The sequence below is a fragment of the Plecotus auritus genome (genome assembly GCF_963455305.1).
Source record: "Plecotus auritus genome assembly, chromosome: 6".
In the NCBI taxonomy this organism is placed as follows: domain Eukaryota; kingdom Metazoa; phylum Chordata; class Mammalia; order Chiroptera; family Vespertilionidae; genus Plecotus; species Plecotus auritus.
In genome coordinates this window covers 140,767,481-140,790,763 of record NC_137773.1, presented here as the reverse complement: position 1 = coordinate 140,790,763, position 23,283 = coordinate 140,767,481, and the positions used below count along the sequence as shown (strand labels likewise).

Genomic DNA, 23,283 nt, shown 5'->3' with positions numbered 1-23,283 from the left:
CTCTCAGCAGAGCTACATACATAGTCCCTTGTCCTCTTCCTTTGCCCTGTGACTCCAAGGTCAGCACTGGCCTCACACAGCCAGAATTTTCTGGTCTGACTTGATGCCTGAGGTTCACTCTGGGGGCTGCACCAGGTCTCTTGGGTTGGGGGGATCACTGAGGTCCGCTCTTGTGACCTATGAGGGCTACTAGTTGGAGGAGTGGCTGAGTCTATTTATCCCTCTGGTTTTGTCAATAAACAGGAAGGGGATTTGGGCCACTACTACAAGGAGGACACACCAGATAAGGACTAGCCCTTGCTTTGTAAATGCTCGTGGAAGGACTGGGTCAGGGAAGACACTGGGCTACATAAATGTCATTTCGAAAACACTAAGCGTGAACCCTTAATGTGCCAAAACGTTTACCCCCCTCACAAAAACATGAACATTTCGTATGAAAATCTTCCTAGAATGTCTGCTTTCCCAAGCCGAATGCAGCAAATCCCATCCTGCTACGTGGCACCACTGTGGGCCTGAATATAGAGCACATGGCAGCGCTGGCATTTGGGGTCTTCTGTCCCCTGCCCTGTGGCTGGCAGTGGGCCTGCCTCTGCAGCCTCCCTGCCTCCTTTCTGTTTATCAGACAGAACTGGGCTCAAGTCCTGGCTCTAACATTACTAACGAGTTGAACTTGGTGAGTTGTGCTTCACTTCTCCAGCTTCCTCAAATGTAAGAAGAGCAATAACAGACCATTCCTCATAGAGTTCTTGTCCAGATTAAAAGCTATGACAATTTTAAAGCACAAAGATCAGTCTCTGTCTGCTATGTATGTATGGAGCACCAAGGCTGGTAAAACTGTGTAGAATAAGAGTAAATAGATTCTTATTGACAGCACAATGGCCTCTCCCACGGCGAAGGCTTTTTGAGTTATTTCAGCTACTCAGAGCCCTTTTATCTGGATTCTGGCTTTGAGAATTTATTTAACAAGGTGCTCAGAATCTGTCTGTGGCTCACCTACTCAAGTATTTTCCTCTTCCACATATCTCCCCCACTTCCTCCTCCCCTACTGCAAGGGGGTTAGTATATACAGGGGGTAAGATGTGGGCTCTGGCCCTGGACGGTGTGGCTCAGGTGGTTAGAGTGTCTTCCTGTACACCATAAGGTGGCAGGTTTGATCCCCTGGTTGAGGCATGTGTGGGAGCCAATCGCTCTCTCTCTCTCTCTCTCTCTCTCTCTGTCCCTTCCTCTCTCTAAAATATCAAATGTTTTCTAAATTAAAAAAAACAAAAGTGGGCTCTGGGCAACTCACCTGAACTGAATCCCAACCCCACCACTCATTCAGCCAGGAAGCTCTGGCAGGTTATGCATCCTTCCCCAGTTATTAAGGTGAGGGCTGGGAGCAACAGGGGCCCTCACCTCCCTGGTTGTCAGTGTGACTCACCAGGCAGTACCTAGAACCTCCCGGCCGGTGTCTCCTGCATGTAGGCAGTCTTTGTTCCCACTTATCATACCCTCCCCAGCCTTCACTGCCTCTGCCCTCTGCATTCTCCATTCCTACAAGATAATCAGCCTAAACTTTGGGGCCCAAAGAAAGTTTGGGGTTTTCCCAAGAGAGGACAAGCTTTGTGTTATTTGATGAAATGAATGATTACTCTCTTATTTTCAGTTTGGGCAAAGATAAACAATCAGCTTCCTTCCTGTCTATAGATTGTATTTATCATCTCGACCTGCCAGGGCACATGTGCTTCTGATGGGCATTCAAGAAACTGAAGGGTGCAGAAGCTGGCAGAAACCTGTGATGCTTGTTTTTGCAGTCACCTAGATAAGGAACAACAGAAGTGGCTACACCTGTAACCTCCCCATCCTGACCAGCACTCCCCTAGAATTTCCTTATTTTATTACTATGTTTCCCGTTGACCATCAACCAGTATCACATTTACTTTATGACTATTTCCCCTTATCTTTAATTGCTGATCAAAGTTCTGCATTTTTTTTTTCTTTAGCTACAGGAAGTAACTCAGACTCCTTGGCCTAGAATTAATTTTCCAGACTTGAACTATCTGGGGTGTCTGGAATGTTCCTAACATCGGCAAACATTTAAAAAAATTTTTTTTAGCCCTAGCCGGTTTGACTTAGTGGAAAAAATGTTGGCTTGCAGACTGAAAGGCCCTGGGTTTGATTCCAGTCCAGGGCACGTACCTCGGTTGCAGGCTCCTCCACGGCCCAGGCCCTGACTGGGGCTCGTGCAGGAGGCAACCAATCAATGTGTTTCTCTAACATCAATATTCCTCTCTGTCTTTCCCTCTCTCTTCCACACTCTCTAAAAATCAATAAAAAATATCCTCAGGTGAGGACTAAAAAAAATAATAAATAATAATTAAAAAAAAATTTTAATTGATTTTTAGAGAGAAGGGAGAGGGAGAAACATAAATGTGATCGGCTGCCTCCTACACGCCCCCTACCGGGGATGGAGCCCACAACCCAGGCCTGTGCCCTAACCAGGAATCAAACCAGTAACTGTGCACTGGATGAGCCCAACCGAGCTACACCAATCAGGGTGACATCAGCTAATATTTAATGAGCAAACCTGTGGTGTACGATTCCTTACCACAACATGATGATGTAGGTACTATTATTATGCCCATGTTATAGATGACAAAACTGAGGCACAGAGAGGCTAAATAATTCTGTTAGAAAGTGGCAAAGTTGGAATTCAAATGCGGGTCTGTCTAATGCAAAAGCCTATGCATGCTCCTCTCAGTCCATGCTGACCTTGGCTTCAGTATCCACATTAGTGAACTGAGGTTTCATGGGTTTGGATCTTTGGCTCACATTCAGGAGGCACAGGAGAAAGGAAGGGAGGATGGACTCCAGGGGAGAGATAGTGAAAATGGAGATGTGGGTATGAGTGGCAATTCCCCTCAGGGAAGTTATAGCTGGCTGAGTCCTGCCATCATGGGGTAAACTGTCCCTGAACCCTTTCCTGGACTTTTTTTTCTTTAGCTACAGGAAATAACTCAGAATGGAGACAAATCTGAAGTGGTTTGAAAGGCTTTGGGATAGCAGTGTATGCAGAGGTTAGGGACATAAGCGTTCAAATGACACTGCTCAGATGCTACTTCCTACTCATGTGACCTTGAGCAAATCACTTTCCTCTTGGTGCTTCAGGTGCCACAGAACAAAGCAAAGGATCTGTGATTGGCAAAGAGGACCCGGTGGTGGGGCATGTAGCAACCCCACCACATGGCTGTGAAGGCCAGGCCCTGGGCCTGTGGAAAACAGACAGAGAGGTCATTAGGCTCCTAAGCCTGGAGCTGGCATGCAGGGCCAGTCTGTGCTGAGGGCGTGGGAAACCACAGATAAAATACTTGGGCCCCATGCATATGACCCTGGCGGGCTGTTTAACTCTCTGCACTCACAGTTTCTCATCGGTGAAATGGAGGTAATCACCAAGCTCACAGCTAAGTAAGGTTAAATAAGTTAACATCATTGAAGTGCTTAGAACAGTGTCTGGCACACAGCCCTCATTCACTGAGTTCTTTCTTTCTTTCCTTAAAAATGGTAAAAAATGGTATATTCTTTTATTATCTAACTTTTTTTACTTAATATATTGTAAGCATGTTTCCATGTATGCATACATATCCGAATCATTGTTAACAGCATTATTATGCTAATAATGTTAACAGTATTATGTTAGGCTAACATATTATTGCAATGACCTGTCATTAATTTTACCATTCCCACTGTTGTTTCTAATTTTTTGCCATTATATACTGAGCTGAATATCCTTATAGATAAATCATTTCCTTGAGTATTCTTTAAATAAAAAATGTAATTTAATTAAAAATACCTGGGCCCGGAAAGGCAGCTGGCCTCACAAGCTGCCCCTTTTTCTGTTCATCCTCCGTGTTTCTTACAGAAGCTGCCCAGGGCCTTCCTGGCTTCTCGGCACCTGGGAAGTCTGGGACAGAAGGCCTGATTTCAGGAACTGGTTTCCCTGAAACAAGGTGGAATGGAAGAAAGGTGTTATCATTCAGGGAAGTGGAACAGCCATCCGGAGGCTGATCTAGTCCCGGTTCTGCCTCGAAAGCACCGTGTTCCCCAGCGAGTTCTCTCCCTCGGAGCTGGGACTCTGTCTGTAAAATGTAGTGGTTGGTCAACCAGGGGTCCTCAGACTTTTTAAACAGGGCGCCAGTTCACTGTACCTCAGACCGTTGGAGGGCCGGACTATAGTTTTAAAAAAAAACTATGAACAAATTCCTATGCGCACTGCAGGCCCGGGACGAGTCGGCTGCTAAGCAGGACAGGCAGCGGCACCCGGCGGGCCGGATAAATGTCCTCGGCAGGCCACATGTGGCCCGCGGGGCCGTAGTTTGAGGATGCCTGGAGACAATCTCCTGTGATCGCTTCAGCTCTGACATTCTGAGTCGGAACACCTGGTTTCTAATCCTACTAGCTGTGCCCTGGCCAGGTGGCTCAGTTGGTTAGAGCAGTGGTCGGCAAACTGCGGCTCGCCACTCTGTTGACTAATGAGTTTGCCAACCACTGGGTTAGAGTGTCATCCTATACACCAAAAGGTTTCGGGTTCGATTCCCGGTCAGGGCACATACCAAGGTTTCGGGTTTGATCCCCAGTCAGGGTGCATTCCAGAGGCAACTCATTGATGTTTCTCTCTTACATCAATGTTTCTCTCTCTCTCTCTCTCCCCCCATTCCTTTCTCTAAAATAAATAAACATATCCTCAGGTGAGAGTTTTAAAAAATGTAATCCTACTAGTTGTGTGACCTTAGACAAGTCACTTTCTTTTTTAAAATACGTTTTTATTGATTTTTAGAGAGAAAGGAAGGGAGAGGGAGAAGGGAAAGATAGAAGCATCGATCAGATGCCTCCTGCACGCCCCCTACTGGGGATCAAGCCTGAAACCGGGACATCTGCCCTGACTAGGAATCGAACCAGCAACTCTTGGTGCATGGGTAGATGCTCAACCACTAGGCAACACTGGCCGAGCAAAAAGTCACTTTCATTCCAAGGGCCTGTTTCCTCACCTATAAAAGGAAAATCATGTTAATATCTGCTTGTGTACTTCATAGGCTATTGGGAGGGAAATATGAGAACACAGGCATGAAAGGGCTCTATAGCCCAGCTGGTGTGGCTCAGTGGTTGAACATCGGCCTATGAACCATGAGGTAACGGTTCAATTCCCGGTCAGAGCACATACCCAGGTTTCGGGCTCCATCCCTAGCAGGGGGCATGTAGGAGGCAGCTGATCAATGATTCTCTCTCATCATTGATGTTTCTCTCTCTCCCTTCCTCTCTCTGAAATCAATAAAAACATATTTGAAAGAAAAATGAAAGGCTCTATAAATTATGCATTTCCCTGAACACATGGGGTAGTTAAAGTTATCCATTCTGCTAAGTCCTTAGTTGAGCCCCTGAATATAAAAGTTCTGGCTAGTCCTACAGCTTCCCCTTCCACAAGCAGTAGAAACATATGCATCCTTCCCTGTTTTATAGATGGGGATTCTGAAAATAGCAGCTACGTCAACTGAGTACCAACATTGCGACACCCAGGCCCAGCTTTGCATACATCAAATCCTCACAAGGATTTTTCCATTTTATCCCAGATAGAGATGAGGAAACTGAGGCCTGGGTAGGTTAAGTGACTTCCCCAAGATCACACAGCTGGGCAGACAGGGCTGGCCAAAGGAGCCTGGTGGAGGTCACCTGACTCTTGTAATCACTTCCCTTTGCATCAGTTTGGGAAACCCCAAGGTACTGTCAGGGTGTCTACACTGGCTTCCACCCAGCTTCTCAGAGCCGACTCTATGTCAGGCAGCTTCCTCCATTGCTGCCCTGGTGTCATCTCTCCCCACAGCCACCGCCTCCAGCTTGGAGGCCTTCAGATCCCTCCCAGGCTGCATCTCACTAAAATACAGTTTTGTTTAGAGAGAGACAATTCTCTCTGCTTAAAGCCTTTATGACCCCATCATCTGGATAAAGAATATACTCTTCACCTGACTCCTGATATCTCCCCATTGCTTCCCAGATCAAATCCAAATTCTGCAGCCCTGCTTGCATGGCCCCTCACTCTCTGGTGGTTTGCAGTAGACCCATATTTGAGAACCACAAAAATGGGGGCACCCAAGTCCCAGGGAAGGCTTCTGCCTTGTTAACTCTCACACCTGCATCATCAGGTGGAGCTGAGACAATCCCCCTCCAGCCTTTGAGTCCCCAGTAGCATTCATTCCAACAGGTAAATTGTCTCTCTCTAAACAAAACTGATTGTTACCATGGAGCCAAAGCACTTCAAACACAAGCTTTGGGACTAGAACAATACTAATGATGCCTAAATGCATGGCACTACACTTGTATGGCACCAAGCAGATTTATTTGACTGTCATGACAATCTAGGCTGGTTAACAATTATCTGCATTTTTTTTTTTTCTGAGCACATGGAGTCTCTCAGAGGCAAAATTATTTTTCCCTGAATCAAACAGCTGATAAGATTCAAACCTAGGACTGGTTTCACTGTCCCCTCTCATTGGTTAGAACAGAACTACTTAAATACCAAGATCATTACCATCACCTGCAGATGGCACTGCCCTGGATCCCACCTGCTCAAAAAAGCAGGAAAACTGGGCAGGAACTGAAGAAAGGCTCGAAGGAATGCATAGAAGTAACGAGAAGGCTGAATGGGGGAGAAAAAGTGACTTTTTCTTTGACTGTCACTGATTAAGTATTCTTTTAAATAAAACTATCTTATAAAAGAAGTAGCAGAGCTTAGCTGTTCAAAGTTCAGGCCGTGGAATGGAAACCAACCAGTTTCATTCATTCCCAGTTGTGTTTACTGTAGACGACTTTCACCAGAACTAAGAGAAAACACTGCGTGTCAATGGCTTAGCTCAAAACACAGGAACTTCGTTAAAACCTTGGTTAGCTCTTCTACAGCCCACACAGTGAGCATAAAGAGTAGGGTGGGAGTCTTCATTTTCATCTAAATTGTTTACACTTTTTTTTTTAGTTTTAGTATACTTATTTTTTAATTATGGTAAAATACACATAACATAAATTTACCATCATAACCATTTTTAAGTGTTTAGTTCAGTGGCATTAAGTACATTCATGTTGCTGTGCAACTACCACCACCATCCATCTCCAGAAATTCTGTCCCCATCAAACACTAACTCCCCATCCCCCCTCCCGTAGCCCCTGGCAACCAATATCCTACTTTCTGTCTCTATGTATTTCACTACTCATTAAAATTTTTTTTTTTTTTTTTTTAGTAAATGAGCTTCTATTTTATTTTATTCACCATATAATACTTGCACCTCTTCCTCTATGAGGGGTTCTACAGGTTCTTAAGTGAAACAGTTCATTATCTCAATTACCAATATAGCCATCGAGAGCATAAGAAACTACATCCTTCGAGGCTGTCTCCTAAACCATGTCTGGGAGGCATTACGGAGAATTCCATCCAGCCTGAACAACCAGTCTGTCTGCTGGTTACTGACAACTTCTGAGTATCTTCCTTTTTTGTTTAATCCTCACCTGAGGATATATTTTTATTGATTTTAGAGAGGAAGGCAGAGGGAGAGAGAAAGAGAAACATCGATGTGAGACAGAAATACTGGTTGCCTCCAGCATGAGCCCCAACTGGGGATCAAACCTGAAACCCGGGTATGTGCCTTGACTGGGAATCGAACCCAAGACCTTTCAGTAAATGGGACAAAGCTCCAACCAACTGAGCCTCACCTGCCAGGGCTCTGAGTATCTTCTTTTAAGTGAATATTAATGGTTTTGTTTTCACCTGCATATCTGGTTATTTCATGAGCAAAGACATCAGTGGGCAAGGACAAACGCATGAACTTTTTTCCTAGTGCCTATTCTAGTAAAATAATGCTTCTTACCGTTCTTATGCCACATTATTTGAGTGGGTTTCAGTTCCCAAGTTAAATTACAAGCTTCTTGAGGGATAGGACTGTGTCTTTTACCTCTTTTGAATCCACCCCGATGTCCAGAATGACACCCAGCACAGAGTAAGTGCTCAAGAAATGGTGGTGATGGTCTTTGTTGGGAGTCAAAGAGTGGCTGAATCTCCTTAGCTGGCTCCATCTTCCGTCCACCAGCGTGCCGGACCCATGTGGAGTCTGGGAGGCAGAGGCCTTAGACCTGACCCTTCCTGTCCTTCTCTGGAGCAGTTTCCTCATCGCTCGGGAGGCAGCAGCCCTCCTGCAGCCCACCCGCTGCCACTGCCACAATGGACAACCGGGGTGCGGGGCAGCTGGGCTCCCTCACTTAATTTTTTAACTTGTGTGTTTTTCACACTTTAATAGTAAATAAAGAGATAGTTATGTGTATAGCCATTGACGTGGAAAGGTGTTAATATACTGAGTGAACAAAAAAGGATACATATGTTACCAGTGTTTTGGTAAAATATGTGTAAAAATAGAGAAGACATCTATATATGGAAGAAAAAGAGCCCAAGAACATACACAAAATGTTAACAGTGATTATTTCTAGGTGGTGTAATTATCAATAAATTTATACTCTGGATTTGGGGAGGTTTTTGTTTGTCAGTTTATTCACATTATAGAATTTTTCAACAGTGATAATGGATTTGTTGCATAGAAAAGTATGTTTCTTTTTAAAAAATAGTTTTATTTATTTCAGAGAGGGAGGGAGAGAGAGATAGAAACATCAATGATGAGAGAGAATCATTGATCGGCCACCTCCTGCATGTACCCCACTGGGGATCAGGCCTGCAACCCAGGCATGTGCCCTGACTGGGAATCAAACCATGACCTCTGGTTCACAGGTCAACACTCAACCACTGAGCCACACTGGCCAGGCAAAACGTATGTTTCTTAAGAAACAAAATCAAGGGGGAGAAACCAAGATGGCAGCATAGGTAAACACCTAAACTGCTGCCTCGCACAACAATATCAAAACTACAACTAAAAGACAAAACGACACCATCGAGAACCACAGGAAAGCTGGCTGAGTGAAAATTCTTCAACTAGAAGAAAAGAGGAAAGCACATTGAGACTCAGAGGAGCTACAAAAGGCTGAGGTATGGAGACTCGCACGCGGAGAGGAAGGGCAGCTATGTGCACAGGCGGCTGAGTGCGCGGCTGGCTTTCTAAAGCAGGAGGGAGAAGGAAACTCCCGACTGCACTGAACTCCAGTCCTGGGCGAGACACTGGGAAACCAGACTCATTCGGGGGGAATCTGGACTGTCAGGAAAAAGAAAGCACACTGAGACTCGGGAGCTGCAGAAGGCAGAGGTCTGGAGGCATGCGCGCGCAGAGAGGACGGACTGCTGAATGCACAAGAGGCTGAGTGCGCAGCTGGCTTTCTAAAGCGGGAGGGAGACAGAAGCTCCCAACTACGCTGAACTCCAGTTCCGGGCAAGTTTCTGGGAACTCCGACTCATTTAGGGAGAAACTGGAATGTCTGGCAGTGGGCGAAACTCAAGGGCAGCTTTCTCTCAGAGGTGCTTGCAGCGATTACCGAGGGACACTAAGACCCAGGGGCCTCATAGGGCAGGGCTGACGGGAAACCAAGGCTGTCTGCTCCGCCCTGAGACTCCGCCCCATCCAAGCTGAGCACAAAGGCTTTTGCAATTTTGCAAGTCTTGTCTCATAAGAGTGTCTACAGCACAGAAGTGTTCCCAGCATAGACACAGCTGATCCTCACAGCCAATTGGCCTGGAGGTCAATTCCTCCCAGTGATACCAACAACAATCAAGACTTAACTACAACAAGGCTGAGCACACAGTCCACAAAGGGGTGCACCAAGAGTGTCCACCTCAGGTAACTGGGGAGGCTGAGCCACTGGGCCCTAGAGGACACCTACCACACAAAGCTACTCTACCAACTCAGGGAAGCAGTGAAAATGCAGAGAAAAAGAAACAGATCACAAATAAAAGAAATGGAGGAAAACAAATGACTGGATATAGAGTTCAAAACCACAGTTATAAGGTTTTTCAAGAATTTCCTAGAAAAGGCCAATAAATTTAATGAGACCCTCGAGGATATGAAAAAGGACCAACTAGAAATTAAACATACACTGACTGAAATAAAAAATATTATACAGAGACCTAACAGCAGACTAGAGGACTGCAAGAATCAAGTCAAAGAGTTGAAATACAAAGAAGCAAAAAACACCCAACCAGAAAAGCAAAAAGAAAAAAGAATCCAAAAATTTGAAGATAGTGTAAGGAGCCTTTGGGAGAACCTCAAGCGTACCAACATCAGAATTATGGGGGTGCCAGAAGAAGAGAGAGAGCAAGATACTGAAAACCTATTTGAAGAAATAATGACTGAAAACTTACCCCACCTGGTGAAAGAAATAGACTTACAAGTCCAGAAAGCGCACAGAACCCCAAAAAAGAGGAATCCAAAGAGGACCACACCAAGACACATCATAATTAAAATGCCAAGAGCAAAAGACAAAGAGCAAGAGAAAAACAATTACCTACAAGGGAGCACCCATACGATTGTCAGCTGATTTCTCAACAGAAACTATGCAGGCCAGCTGGGAGTGACAAGAAATATTCAAAGTGATGAATAGCAAGAACCTACAACCAAGATTACTCTACCCAGCAAAGCTATCATTCAGAATTGAAGGTCAGATAAAGAGCTTCACAGATTAAAAAAAAAAAAAAAAAAAAGCTAAAGGAGTTCATCACCGCCAAACTAGTATTATATGAAATGCTGAAAGGTACTCTTTAAGAAGAGGAAGAAGAAGAGAAAGTTAAAGATAAAAATCATGAACAACTAATACATGTCTATCAACAAGTGAATCTAAAAATCAAGTGAATAAAAAATCTGATGAACAGAATAAACTGGTGAATATAATAGAATCAGGGGCATAGAAAGGAAGTGGACTGACAATTCTTGGGGGGGAAGGGGTGTGGGAGGTGCGGGAAGAGACTAGACAAAAAGCTTACACCTATGGATGAGGACAGTGGTGGGGAGGTAGGGCAGAGGGTGGGGTGGAAAACGGGTGGAGGGGAGCTATGGGGGGGAAAAAGAGGAACAATTGTAATAATCTGAACAATAAAGATTTATTAAATTTTAAAAAAAGAAAAACAAAATCAGTAAGCAAGCTAACTAAATAATGACTGGAACTGAGTCTTTTTTTTAATATTTTTTTAAATTGATTTCAGAGAGGAAGAGGGAAAGAGAGAGAGAGACATCAATGATGAGAGAGAGTCACTGATCCGCTGCCTCCTGCAAGCTCCACACTGGGGATTGAGCCTGCAACCCAGGCATGTGCCCTTGACCGGAATTGAACCCAGGACCCTTCAGTCCACAGGCTGATGCTCTATCCACTGAGCCACACTGGCGAGGGCATGGAACTGAGTCTTCTGAACTAGAGTTACCAAAAACCGTGTGCCCTGGAAAACCCATCGGGCTCAGATTAGTAAGAAGGTGGTCACTAAATTCAGATGCAACTCACTTCTGGTATTTGCTACCAAGTGTCCAACGTGCACTGATATTTAGCAAGGAAAGAAACTGGGACTCGGGAGGTGAGGACCCTCGCCTGAGGGAGAAAAGTAAAACAAAGGGGCATTGAGGCAGGAAGGGGAGATCCCCTCCCAGAACCAATGTGAAGAGGCAGGGCTGGGGTCCCTGGAGAACACACACTTCACATCTCCCCACCTGGGGTCCTCAGGCATCTCAGAAGGGTGGCCATGGACCACACCACCCTCTCTCCAACTCCCATCAGGTGGAGGCCCTTCTGGCCGAAACTGGGAGCCCAGAAGCTGGTTACTCACCAATGGCAGCCCTGCCGGAAGGACCCATGGAGTCACGGGGCTGTATCTTAGGTAACACGGCTGCTTCCCGCAGGCAGGGGAGAGCACAGTTCCTTGTACAAAATGCAACAGTGAACCACCACCACCACCACGGTGAATGCTGATTCATGAGTTGACTGATCCCGGGGGTGTACAGATAGGGATACTGTGCCCCTGCCAGGAAGGGGCCACCCCATGCCACTTGGTGTCCTTGTGTCTTTATCTTCCCTGACAACTCCCCTGGTTTAGGAGATGGCCTCTTTCCCGGCACCTTCCTCCACAGACTGCCTAGGGTAGGATCCCATGTTCCTCAAAGGGCCACATTAGTGGCGTCCTCATACATCTGTGTGTGAGGCAAAAGGCAGAGGTGGCCCCAGCTCCTCTTGTGACCCCAGGCTGCCATTTCCTGCAGAGCCAGGCCACAAGAGTAGGAGCTGCTCCCCACTGCTTCGGCTTCCTGCAGGTCCCACCTGCACCCCTAACTGCTTGTGGCCCCAGAAGAAGCTCTGTCCCCCTGTCAGAGGCCCGGCTGGGCCTGTCTCCACATCTGTCAAACAGGGGGAAGGGGGACCATCTGGCCTGACCTGAGCTCAGGGCCCTTTTCCTGTTGACTCTGTTCCCCTTTCTGCACAGGTCTTTTTGTCTCAGTCAAGAACATTTGGCAGAAACGCCCATTTATGGCTGCCCTCTATGGCCTCCACCCATGGGGAATATAAAAGGCGTTATTGTGTTTTCATTTTAAGGAGAGTCTGGTTTCTCTCTTGTTTATTTAGTTCTTTCTCAGTGACTTGCAGTGGCCTACAGCTGGGAGTGGGGGGACTCACAAGGGAGAGAATGCCCTGTGGCTGAGCCTGTCAGCACCTTTCAGGCCGGCCTGTCACACTCGGAAGGCCACATCACACTCAGAGAGCTCAGCTGACAGGAGCCCCATGCCAGACCCATCAGTCCCAAGGAGACAATCTGATGAGAGGTTCTGGTTTCCTGTGAAACCCCCGTCTCAGCATGCTATGGGTTTTCAGATGTCTTTTAGATGCCGACAATAAATAAGATGTTTAAACACCTTCATTTCTACTCTTGAGTTGCTGCCACCTGATCTGAGTTGGAAGGTACAGAGCAGGCCTTTTCCTGCCTCCTGTCCCCCCATCAAAAACAGAAGAGGAGAAGGTGTGGCTCTCTGCCCTTCATGCCTGGAAACCTGGTCTCTGATAGCTGATCAGATACAACACCCACTCTACCAGAGTATCATGGAAATAAAAATAGAACCTGGAGGGCAAGACAGGGTAAAGGAGGTCAAAGTGTTCATGAGAAGGGGTGGTGATGAGCTTCAAATCTCACTTTGGGTTTCCTGTCTGCGAAGGCCAAGCTGGTTATATCATTACTATGACAGATGCGTAGGTGCAACCCCAGGCTTCCAGGACAACATTTTCCCACTGGATTACAGTCTCAAAAAGATTCCACACAAACTTGACTGCAGTATCAATCCAAAAATATAAATTGTAATTAAAAAAAATAAAATAGAACCGAGGTGCTCTGGCCAGTGTGGCTCAGCTGGTTGGGGCATTGTCCTGTATACCAAAAGGTCGAGGGTTCAATTCCCAGTCAGGGAACATACTCGGATGGCAGGTTCAGTCTCCCCTCCCCCACTCAGAGTATGTATGGGAGGCAACCAATTGATGTTTCTCTCTCTATCTCCCTCTCTGTTCCTCTCTGTCTGAAATCAATGAGAGTAGGTCCTCAGGTGAGGATTTAAAAAAAAAAAATAGCCCTAGCCAGTTTTGCTCAGTGGATAGAGCATCAGCCTATCCGATTCCGGTCAAGGGCACGTACCTTGGTTGCAGGCTCCTCCCCGGCCTGGGCCCTGGTCAGGGCTTGTGCAGAAGGCAACCAATCGCTGTGTTTCTCTCACATCAATATTTCTCTCTATCTTTCCCTCTCTCTTCCACTCTCTATAAAAACCAATGCAAAAAATATCCTCAGGTAAGGATTAAAAAAAAAATAGAACCAAGGCCCTGCCCGGATAGCTCAGTTGGTTAGAGTGTTGCCCCAATACTCCAAGGTTGTGGGTTCAATCCCCAGTCAGGGTACACACGAGAAGCAAGCAATGAATGCATAAATAAGTGAAACAACAAACTGTGTTTTCTTTTTCTCTCTCTCTCAAATCATTCAATCAATAAATAATTTTTAAAAGAACAGAACGGAGAGTAAATGTGGGGAAGCTCCCATTTCCAGATCCAGCATCTAAAATTCCTAGCTGTGTCCAAGAGCAAACTTCTTAATCCTCTGAGCATCATTTGTATTTTCTGTGGAGCCAGAATAAATAATATACGACTATCCCAAGACTTAGTGGGATAAGATATGTAAAGTAGTTGGTCCAAGGCCAGGGACAAACTATATACCAATGGTCATCCTCTGAACTCTGTCTTCTCTCCCTGCCTGAATGAAAAAAAAAAAAAAAAAAAAAAAAAAACTCTGATCCCCAAGTATAAGGTCTCTGAAGGGAGCATTTGAGGTGAATGACCATTTTCAACATTTCCAACATTTTAAACACTCTAATGAAAAACTGCGACTCAGTGAGCTGTGGTGTGGCCTCGAAAGGCTCAGTGGTGTGGGGCAGCATAATACAGGAGCCAGCCAGAGGAGAGATGGGACCTGCTTGTGCCTGCCTACACCACTGGTGGCCAGCCTTGTCACACACAGGAGGACAGGCAGCCAGGGGTCCTTCTCCCTGCTGGACCCTCAAGGACAGGGAGGGAATGCCAGTGATGGAAGTAACAGCTTTGGTGGCTGTGTGCTGAGAGGTTGACTATCGGTTCTCAGACCAAGTACATCAGAGTCTGGATATTTCTGAAAGTTCCCTAGGCAATGAAGGTTGAGTTTCAGGTACCAGGGGGATAGAGGTGGGGGAGCAGAAACGTCTTTCTCTGTCTACTTCGAGGTTCACAGGAGGTGATGGGCCTGCCTTCTTTTCCACGCTGCTTTGTGTTTTCAGGATATCCCACACTCTCTAAGGCGCATGCATCCCTTATGCATCACTTCTGCAGCGCAGCCGAATGAACTCATGGCACTCCAGCATGCTTCCAACCAGCTGTGCCAGCCACAGTCAGGCTCGCTGGCAAGGGAAGCTTTCTAAGTCTCGTCTGACAAATGAGAGGAGGAGCTGTCCCCACACCCGAGAGTTGCCATGAGCAGGAGGTAAGACAGTGCTCCACCGTTATACGCTACTAGTGTTACTACTGTTACCATCGTCCCTAAGTCTAGCTCAGGCTTTGTCCCAGGTGCTCTCCTGCATGCTTGGCCTATTTACTTCCGATAACAGCTCTGGGGAAAAGGTCCAACTGCTCTCTCTGCTTTATACCTCAGTGAAGTGAAACCTAGGACAGTTATTTTGTTTATTTATGCCTCATTTCTCTCCATTGAAAGGCTTATGCATGGTGAGCCCTTGGCAGAGGGGTCTGGGGTCTCCTCCCTGGCTGCCCAGGAACGCTTAACACAATAGCAAACCCAGGCACCACACAGGTGAGCAGAAGGGCCTCTAGCTGCTGACAAGGTCTTTCCTCTGTGAGCACACTCTGGAAATCCCCCCATCCTTCAAGCCCCCAAGTTAAACAGTGAGGTAATATTTATACATTTGTTTTTATTCTTCAGCTGACTCAGATGGTTGAAATAAACAAATGAAAGTGATTCAGCCATAGCTAAAGAACCCTGATGCTGGTTGGCCACACATAGCTTTCTAGGCCTTTTCTTTTCCTTTCCTAATCCTTGGGCTCACTCAACCCTCCTGGGTATCCAAAGTTCTGTCCCCACTACACACACCTCACTCAAAATTACCAATTCAAACTAGAAAGAAAATTAGGCAAGTCTGAGGGCATGATCTGTTTTCCTTCTCCGCTCTCCCCTCTCCCCTCCCCGCCCATGGACCTGTACTGCAACAGCTGCTAAAATGACTCATCCTTCCCCATTCATTCATTTGTTGTGCTAGTGACTAGGGATTTCATTCGTTATAAAACTGACATAACCCAGCCGAAACCGGTTTGGCTCAGTGGATAGAGCGTCGGCCTGCGGACTGAAGGGTCCCGGGTTCGATTCCGGTCAAGGGCATGTACCTTGGTTGCGGGCACATCCCCAGTGGGGGGTGTGCAGGAGGCAGCTGATCGATGTTTCTCTCTCATTGATGTTTCTGGCTCTCTATCCCTCTCCCTTCCTCTCTGTAAAAAATCAATAAAATATATTTAAAAAAAAAAAAAAAACAAACAAACAAAAAATGACATAACCCTGACATTAAGCTAGCTAAACAAGAGATATCTAATTATAAACTGGGATGAGTTTATATTTTTCAGAGGGGGGAAGTGAGACTAGATGATGCCATCTAGTGACCTACCCCAATAAGGGTTAAGGTCAGGTGGGCCTGAGTTCCCATCCAGGGCACATTACTCAATCTCTGAGCCTAAGTTGCCTCATTATAACACGGGGATAACAAGATTTGTGCGATAAAATGCTTGCCGGGTATATATTAGGTGCTAAGTCCAAGTTATATGACTAGAACCCAGACATACTGACTCCTAACCTGGGAGGTCTTGGCCCAATGCTACCAGCTCCACTGGCAAGCCCCTAGTGGCCACAGGGTCTGACTCCTCAAGTTTGGTTCTTTTTAATCCTCACCTGAAGATATGTTTGCATTACTTTTAGAGAGTGTGGAAGGGAGGGGGAGACAAAACATCATTGTGAGAAAATTGAAAGATTCGGGAGAAACCAAGATGGCGGCATAGGTAAGCACCTAAACTGCTGCCTCACACAACAATTTCAAAACTACAACTAAAAGACAGAACAGACACCATCCAGAACCACAGGAAAGCTGGCTGAGTGAAAATTCTACAACTAGAAGGAAAGAGAAAAGCTCACAGAGAATTGGAGGTACGGCAAAGGGTCTTTGTGCGCGCAGAGAGGAAGGGCGGCTGAGAGCCTGGCTGACTTTCTCTGGCGGAAGGGGGAAGGAAGCCCCCAACCGCACTGAACCCCAGTTCTGACTGCACTGAACCCCAGCTCCGGGTGAGCCCCTGGGGACCCATGCTCTTGTGGGGGGAGTCTGGACTCTCAGGCGGAGACTCAGGAGCCGGGGAAGGCAGAGGTCTGAAGGCATGCGTGCGCGCAAGGGCAAGGCTGACAGGAAGTCAAGACTGTCTGCTCCGCCCTGAGACTCCACCCCATCCAAGCTGAGCACAGAGGCTATTGCAATTTGGCAAGTCTAATCCTATAAGGCTGTCTTCAGCACCGAACTTCTCCCAGCGTAGACACAGCTGATCCTTACAGCCAACTGGCCTGGAGGTCAATTCCTCCCAGTAATACCAACAACAATCAAGACTTAATTACAACAAGGCTGTACACACAGTCCACAAAGGGGTGCACCAAGAGTGTCCACCTCAGGTTAACTGGGGAGGCGACCCACTGGGCCATATAGGAAACCTAGCACACAAATCTACCCTACCAACTCAGGGAAGCAGTGAAAATGCAGCGTCAAAGAAACAGATCACAAACAAAAGAAATGGAGGAAAACAAACGACTGGATATAGAATTCAAAACCACGGTTATAAGGCTTTTCAAGAATATCCTAGAAAAGGCCGATAAATATAACGAGACCCTTGAAGATATGAAAAAGGACCAACTAGAAATTAAACATACACTGACTGAAATAAAAAATATTTTTTTTATATATTTTATTGATTTTTTACAGAGAGGAAGGGAGAGGGATAGAGAGTTAGAAACATTGATGGGAGAGAAACATCAATCAGCTGCCTCCTGCACACCTCCCACTGGGGATGTGCCCGCAACCAAGGTACATGCTCTTGACCGGAATCGAACCTGGACCCATGAGTCCGCAGGCCGACGCTCTATCCACTGAGCCAAACCAGTCAGGGCTGAAATAAAAAATATTATTCAGAGACCCAAAAACAGACTAGAGGAACACAAGAATCAAGTCAAAGAATTAAAATACAAAGAAGCAAAAAACACTCAACCAAAAAAGCAAAAAGCAAAAAAAAAAATCCAAAAAGTTGAAGATAGTGTAAGAAGACTCTGGGACAACTTCAAGTGTACCAACATCAGAATTATGGGGGTGCCAGAAGAAGAGAGAGAGCAGATACTGAAAACCTATTTGAAGAAATAATGACAGAAAATTTCCCCCACCTGGTGAAAGAAATAGACTTACAAGTCCAGGAAGCGCACAGAACCCCAAACAAAAGGAATCCAAAGAGGACCACACCAAGACACATCATAATTAAAATGCCAAGAGCAAAAGACAAAGAGAGAATATTAAAAGCAGCAAGAGAAAAACAGTTAGTTACCTACAAGGGAGCACCCATATGACTGTCAGCTGATTTCTCAACAGAAACTATGCAAGCCAGATGGGAGTGGCAAGAAATATTCAAAGTGTTGAATAGCAAGAACCTACAACCAAGATTACTCTTCCCAGCAAAGCTATCATTCAGAATTGAAGGGCAGATAAAGAGCTTCACATATAAGAAAAAGCTAAAGGCGTTCATCACCACCAAACCAGTATTATATGAAATGCTGAAAGGTATTCTTTTTTTTTTTTTAATATATTTTATTGATATTTCACAGAGAGGAAGGGAGAGGGACAGAGAGCTAGAAACATCGATGAGAGAGAAACATCGATCAACTGCCTCCTGCACACCTCCCACTGAGGATGTGCCCGCAACCAACGTACATGCCCTTGACCGGAATCGAACCCAGGACCTTTCAGTCCGCAGGCGGACGCTCTATCCACTGAGCCAAACCAGTTTCGGCTGAAAGGTATTCTTAAAGAAGAGGAAGAAGAAAAAAGTAAAGAGAAAAATTATGAACAACAAATACATATCTATCAACAAGTGAACCTAAAAATCAAGTGAATTAAAAACCTGAGGAACAGAATAAACTGGTGAATATAATAGAATCAGGGGCATAGAAAGGGAGTGGACTGACAATTCTCAGGGAGAAAGGGGTATGGGGAATTCAGGAAGAGACTGGACAAAAATCATACACCTATGGATGAGGACAGTTGAGGGGAGGTAAGGGCAGAAGGTGGGGTGGGAACTGGGTGGAGGGGAGCTATGGGGGGAAAAAGGAGAAACAATTGTAATAATCTGAATAAATATTTATAAAAAATAAAAAAATTTAAAAAAATTAAAAAAGAAAAACATCATTGTGAGAAAATCGATCGGCTGCCTCCCGCATACTCCCGTTCCTGTCCTGACCAGGGCTGGGGATCAGGGCTGGGGACCCAGCCTGCAACTGAGGTACTCGCTCTTGACCAGAATTTAACCTGGGACCCTTCAGTTTGCAGGCCGACACGGCATCCATTGCGCCAAACCAGCCAGGGCCCTATTCATGTTTCATTGTTCCCTGGTAGTTGGAAAGGGGCGAATGTTGGGAAAGCTTCCAAGAGAGCAAACACGAGCCTCTTCGGGATAAAAAGAGTTCATTCTCTTGTTTCATTTTAGGCAGCAGTCAAAAATTCCCCACTCAGTGAGAGCTCAGCCCCAGGAAGGAAATGACTTTGAATGAGATGCCAAACCAAAAGTTAGAAGCTGTCAAGGTTGCACAACCAAGGAGAGACTACACAAAAATCAGGAACTTCAGACTCCCAGGAGGATGGTGGCAGCAGATGAGAAGCTAAACCTTGGTCGCCTCCCAAATCCTTTTAGGTTCCAGAAGCTCCTTGCTCTCCTACTCAGCTGATACCTGGAACCACCCAGGCCCCCATTCCACACAGTGGCCAGAACAGTGGGATACTCCCCAGGGACTAGCCCTCCAAAATCTTTCCTGGGCTCCAGGTGAAAGCAAACGGCCACAACTGTGAAACTCTGGGTGGCCTGACCCTGCCCTCTCCGGTCTCAGCCCACTACTCTCCCACTGTCCTCTAACTAAGGGAGGCGCCATGGCCTCTTTTGGGTCCTCAATCATCGCTCCTTCCTACCACCAGGCCTTTGCAGGTGCTGTCCCCTTTGCCCAGAAATGCCTGTGTGGTCTCTCACTTCAGCTGGCCCACTCATCCTTTGAATGGAGACTTCAGTTTCACTTCCTTGGGGAAGCCTCCCCGATGAGATCAAATCTTCCCCTCTTCCCCTCTCCTACCTATCTGCCTATCCTACCTACACTTCTCCCTTGAGCCCTCACACTGTGGTTGGTTATGCGTCTCCATGTCATCATCCACACTGGACTGCAAGCTCCTTGAGGTCTAGGACCTTGTCTGTAATTTCATTGCTGTGTCCCCTGTGCCTAGCACATAGCAGGCACCTGATAAATATTTCTTTAGTTCATCATTGAGTCTCTTGCCCAGCTCTGTGTATCTAACTCCCTGTGGGGAGGAACGAGGCAGAGTGTCAACTCACAGGTGAGGCACACCTGGTTTCTAGCCTCCAACCTCAGAGCTAGAGCCATCTGATCCCAACCATCAACAGGCTCAGCTCCTGGGCCTGCTTTTGGTAGCATTTCACTAGCTCCAGAGCTCAGCAGTGATGGTCGACAAACTGTCTTTAGCTGGAAGCCACAGCTCTGACACTTTGGCCTCTCCTCTCATCCCTGCTCCTAAGCCTCCCAGATGATGACACATCGCTTCTGATGCCTGGCTCACAGGCCCCTCCTAAGCCTGCCAGTCAGGAAAAGTCCCTCTTAGGTTAGGACTCTTAACTTCCCACTTCAGATGAGGCCACAGAGAATAATGAACAGGAGAGCCTCCCCCACCACCCACCCCACCCCAATGCCTACCCCTTCCCCAACCCTCCAGGACAAAGCCAGGAGGTAGAGAACCAGGAGTTAGAGCAGTGGTTCTTTTTGTTGTTGTTGTTACTCCTCACCCAAGGATATTTTTCCATTGATTTTTAGAAAGAGTGGAAAGGAGGAGTGAGAGACAGTGAGAAACATCAATGTGGTCAATAACATCGATTGGTTGCCTCCCGGACTCTGCAGTCCTAGGGCCAAGGCTTATCCACTGAACCAAACCAGCTAGGGAGAGCAGTGGTTTTTAAACCTTCATCTGCATCAGAACCAGCCTCACCCTGGAGTTTCTGAATCAGCAGATTAGGTGAGGCTCAGGAATTTGCATTCTGAAAAGTTCCCAGGTGCTGATGATGACCAGAATTCTGGGACACATATTTGAGAATCACTGGCTTCCTGAGAAAAAGGGGCTGCCAGATGGACCAAGCAAAGGACTTGCTCCCCTAGCAGAAGGGACCTTTTACAATTCCTGTCAGCCAGACTTGTCAACTACTTTAACAAGTATATCAGATGAGAGTTTTAATTGGCTTCCTATTCAGATTCCACCACTGATAGAGACTACAAATCACCCACAGATCCTGGGCCCTGAGCTAAAAGAACTGATTAGGACTTCAGGCCTGTCTCCCTTGCATGTTTTCTATGTGGGAAGACAGGTGTATATGGATATTTGGGTGGCCCAAAGGGGAGGATTGTAGGGAGACTGCTGTCCCTCCAATATTTATTACTTCCTCTCCTAGAGTAATAGAAGCTTTAGTTGTGCACATAACCTCCCAGCTAAAGATTACATTTCCCAGCCTCCCTTTCAACTAGGTGTGATCATGTGACTAGGTCCTGGCCAGTGGCTAGTGAAGGGAAGTTAGGTGTGCAGCTTCCTGGGCACACCCTTCTTGCTGGCTGGAATGTGCTTGTGGGGACACGGAGCAGCCATCTCAAGTATGAGTCAGCCGCCAGATGTCCAAGACGACAGAGCAATGAAAAAGCAAGAACCTGGTCCTCCACACCATTGAGCTGCCCTATTGAAGCAGGTTAGTAAGAAGCTAGGAAGCCTTGGCCATGTGGTTCAGTGGTTAGAGTGTCAGCCTGCACACCTAAGCATCTGAGGTTTGATTCCCAGTCAAGGGCACATGCCTGGGTTGAGGCAACCAGTCAATACATGTCTCTCACATCAATGTTTCTTTCTCTCTTTCTCTGTCCCTCCCTTCCACTCTGAAAAGCAATGGAAAAAATATCCTCTGGTTAAGGCTTAACAAAACAAAACAAAAAAAGGCTAGGGAAATTCTTTGGAAAGTGGAATTGGGAAACTGTGACAAGTAACTAAACAAACTAGCCGAGAAATTTACAGCCAGATACTAAAGGTCACCAGAGTGGAAAGCCCTCGGTGCCTAGCAACAGGTAAAACTGGTGCCGGACCTTGCCCCCAGGGTGGCCTTTCCTCCCCTGGCACATGGCTGGCCATGTGGTTTAGACCCCCTGACCCATCATATCACTGGTCATGTGGTTTTAGACCCCCTCCCCGCCTTGTCCTCCCTAGAAATAACATCTAGGCCTCAGCTGTATTTCAGCTCCAGAAAAGAAACAAGACCAGCTGTGACAACTAATAACCCTGCCCAGGTGTGAACCAGTCAGTGGAGACCAGGACCCTGAACCGACAGACCTGGAAAAGTTGATGAATATTCTTTTGAGATCCTTTCCTAAGACCTCCCCTAAATTCCCAGGCTTTAAAACTCAAGACAAGGGACCCAGTGCACCAACTCCCTCCTGGGAGCAAGCCCGTGCCCTCCCCTTCCTCCTTTTTTTCCCTCACAAGCGTGCATCTCCTAAACACTAAGGGACCCCAGGAGACTTGCAACCAGGGGAGCAATGGGTAGCGGTGGCTCATCCCAGGCCAACCCCCTGAACCTGTCCTCAAGGCCCCCTTTTCTCAGACTTTCCAGTGAGCCCACAGCAGCCTGGTCTTGGCTCACTTCTTTCCCATAATGTTTCTAGAGAGACAAAGCAGCCCTGCCTAGTCTTCTGTTGTTTCTTCTGTCCTAAGCCCTCCCTTATTTCACTGTCCGCAGCTTCAATAAACGTACTCTCAAAAACACCTGGACTCACATGTTGCAAATCTTTCCTGCATGAAGTCAAGAACCCACACACGGGGCCTGGTCCCTTTCCTGTAACACTGTCAGCCCTGGGCAGCTTGGACTGTCACAGGAGAGGAAAATAAACTGACTTATTTTATTTAAAAATCACTGTAGTCTGCCCTTAGTAACAGCAGTGAACCTGGAATGCTAATACAGGACACCACCCAGGAGTGGCTACAAGAGTAAAAGGAGCTGACACAGGCAGATTTGCTGGAGGATTGGGTAGAGACCCACATACCCAGCTCTTCGCACAATCATGCCAGCAACCACCCACAATACATGATTTCAAAAGACTTGATGCCTGTGTGGTCCCTGACGTGTGGCTTACCACACATCACCTTTCAGTTCAGGCCCAACCTTCAGAAGGCCTCTGTTAAATACAAGTAATAGTACCTGGAGCTGCAGGAAGCCACTTTATACCTAGGACTTCTGATATGTGTGATTGCCAAACACCAATTTTATTCAAATCTACCCAAAGCCCTTTAAGTGGTAGGCAGAAGTCAGGTTCTCAAACTGCCAGAGGCTGAGCAAGGTCATTAGCAATCTTCAACAAGTACATGCGAAATAAGGTTTAACTAATGCTACTGTTACTGGAAAGGGGACCTGGCC

At 46.5% G+C, this 23,283-nt stretch overlaps 1 protein-coding gene across 2 annotated transcripts in view; it reads right to left on the bottom strand.

Moving 5' to 3' along the window:
- IRAK2 (interleukin 1 receptor associated kinase 2) overlaps positions 1–23,283 on the bottom strand; it is a 61,266-nt gene that overhangs the window by 24,806 nt on the left and 13,177 nt on the right. For both annotated transcript variants that reach the window (XM_080673217.1, XM_080673218.1), the window contains exon 3: positions 3,830–3,976. In XM_080673217.1, coding sequence (XP_080529343.1) covers positions 3,830–3,976 — 147 coding nt within the window. The remainder of the gene's footprint in view (positions 1–3,829; positions 3,977–23,283) is intronic.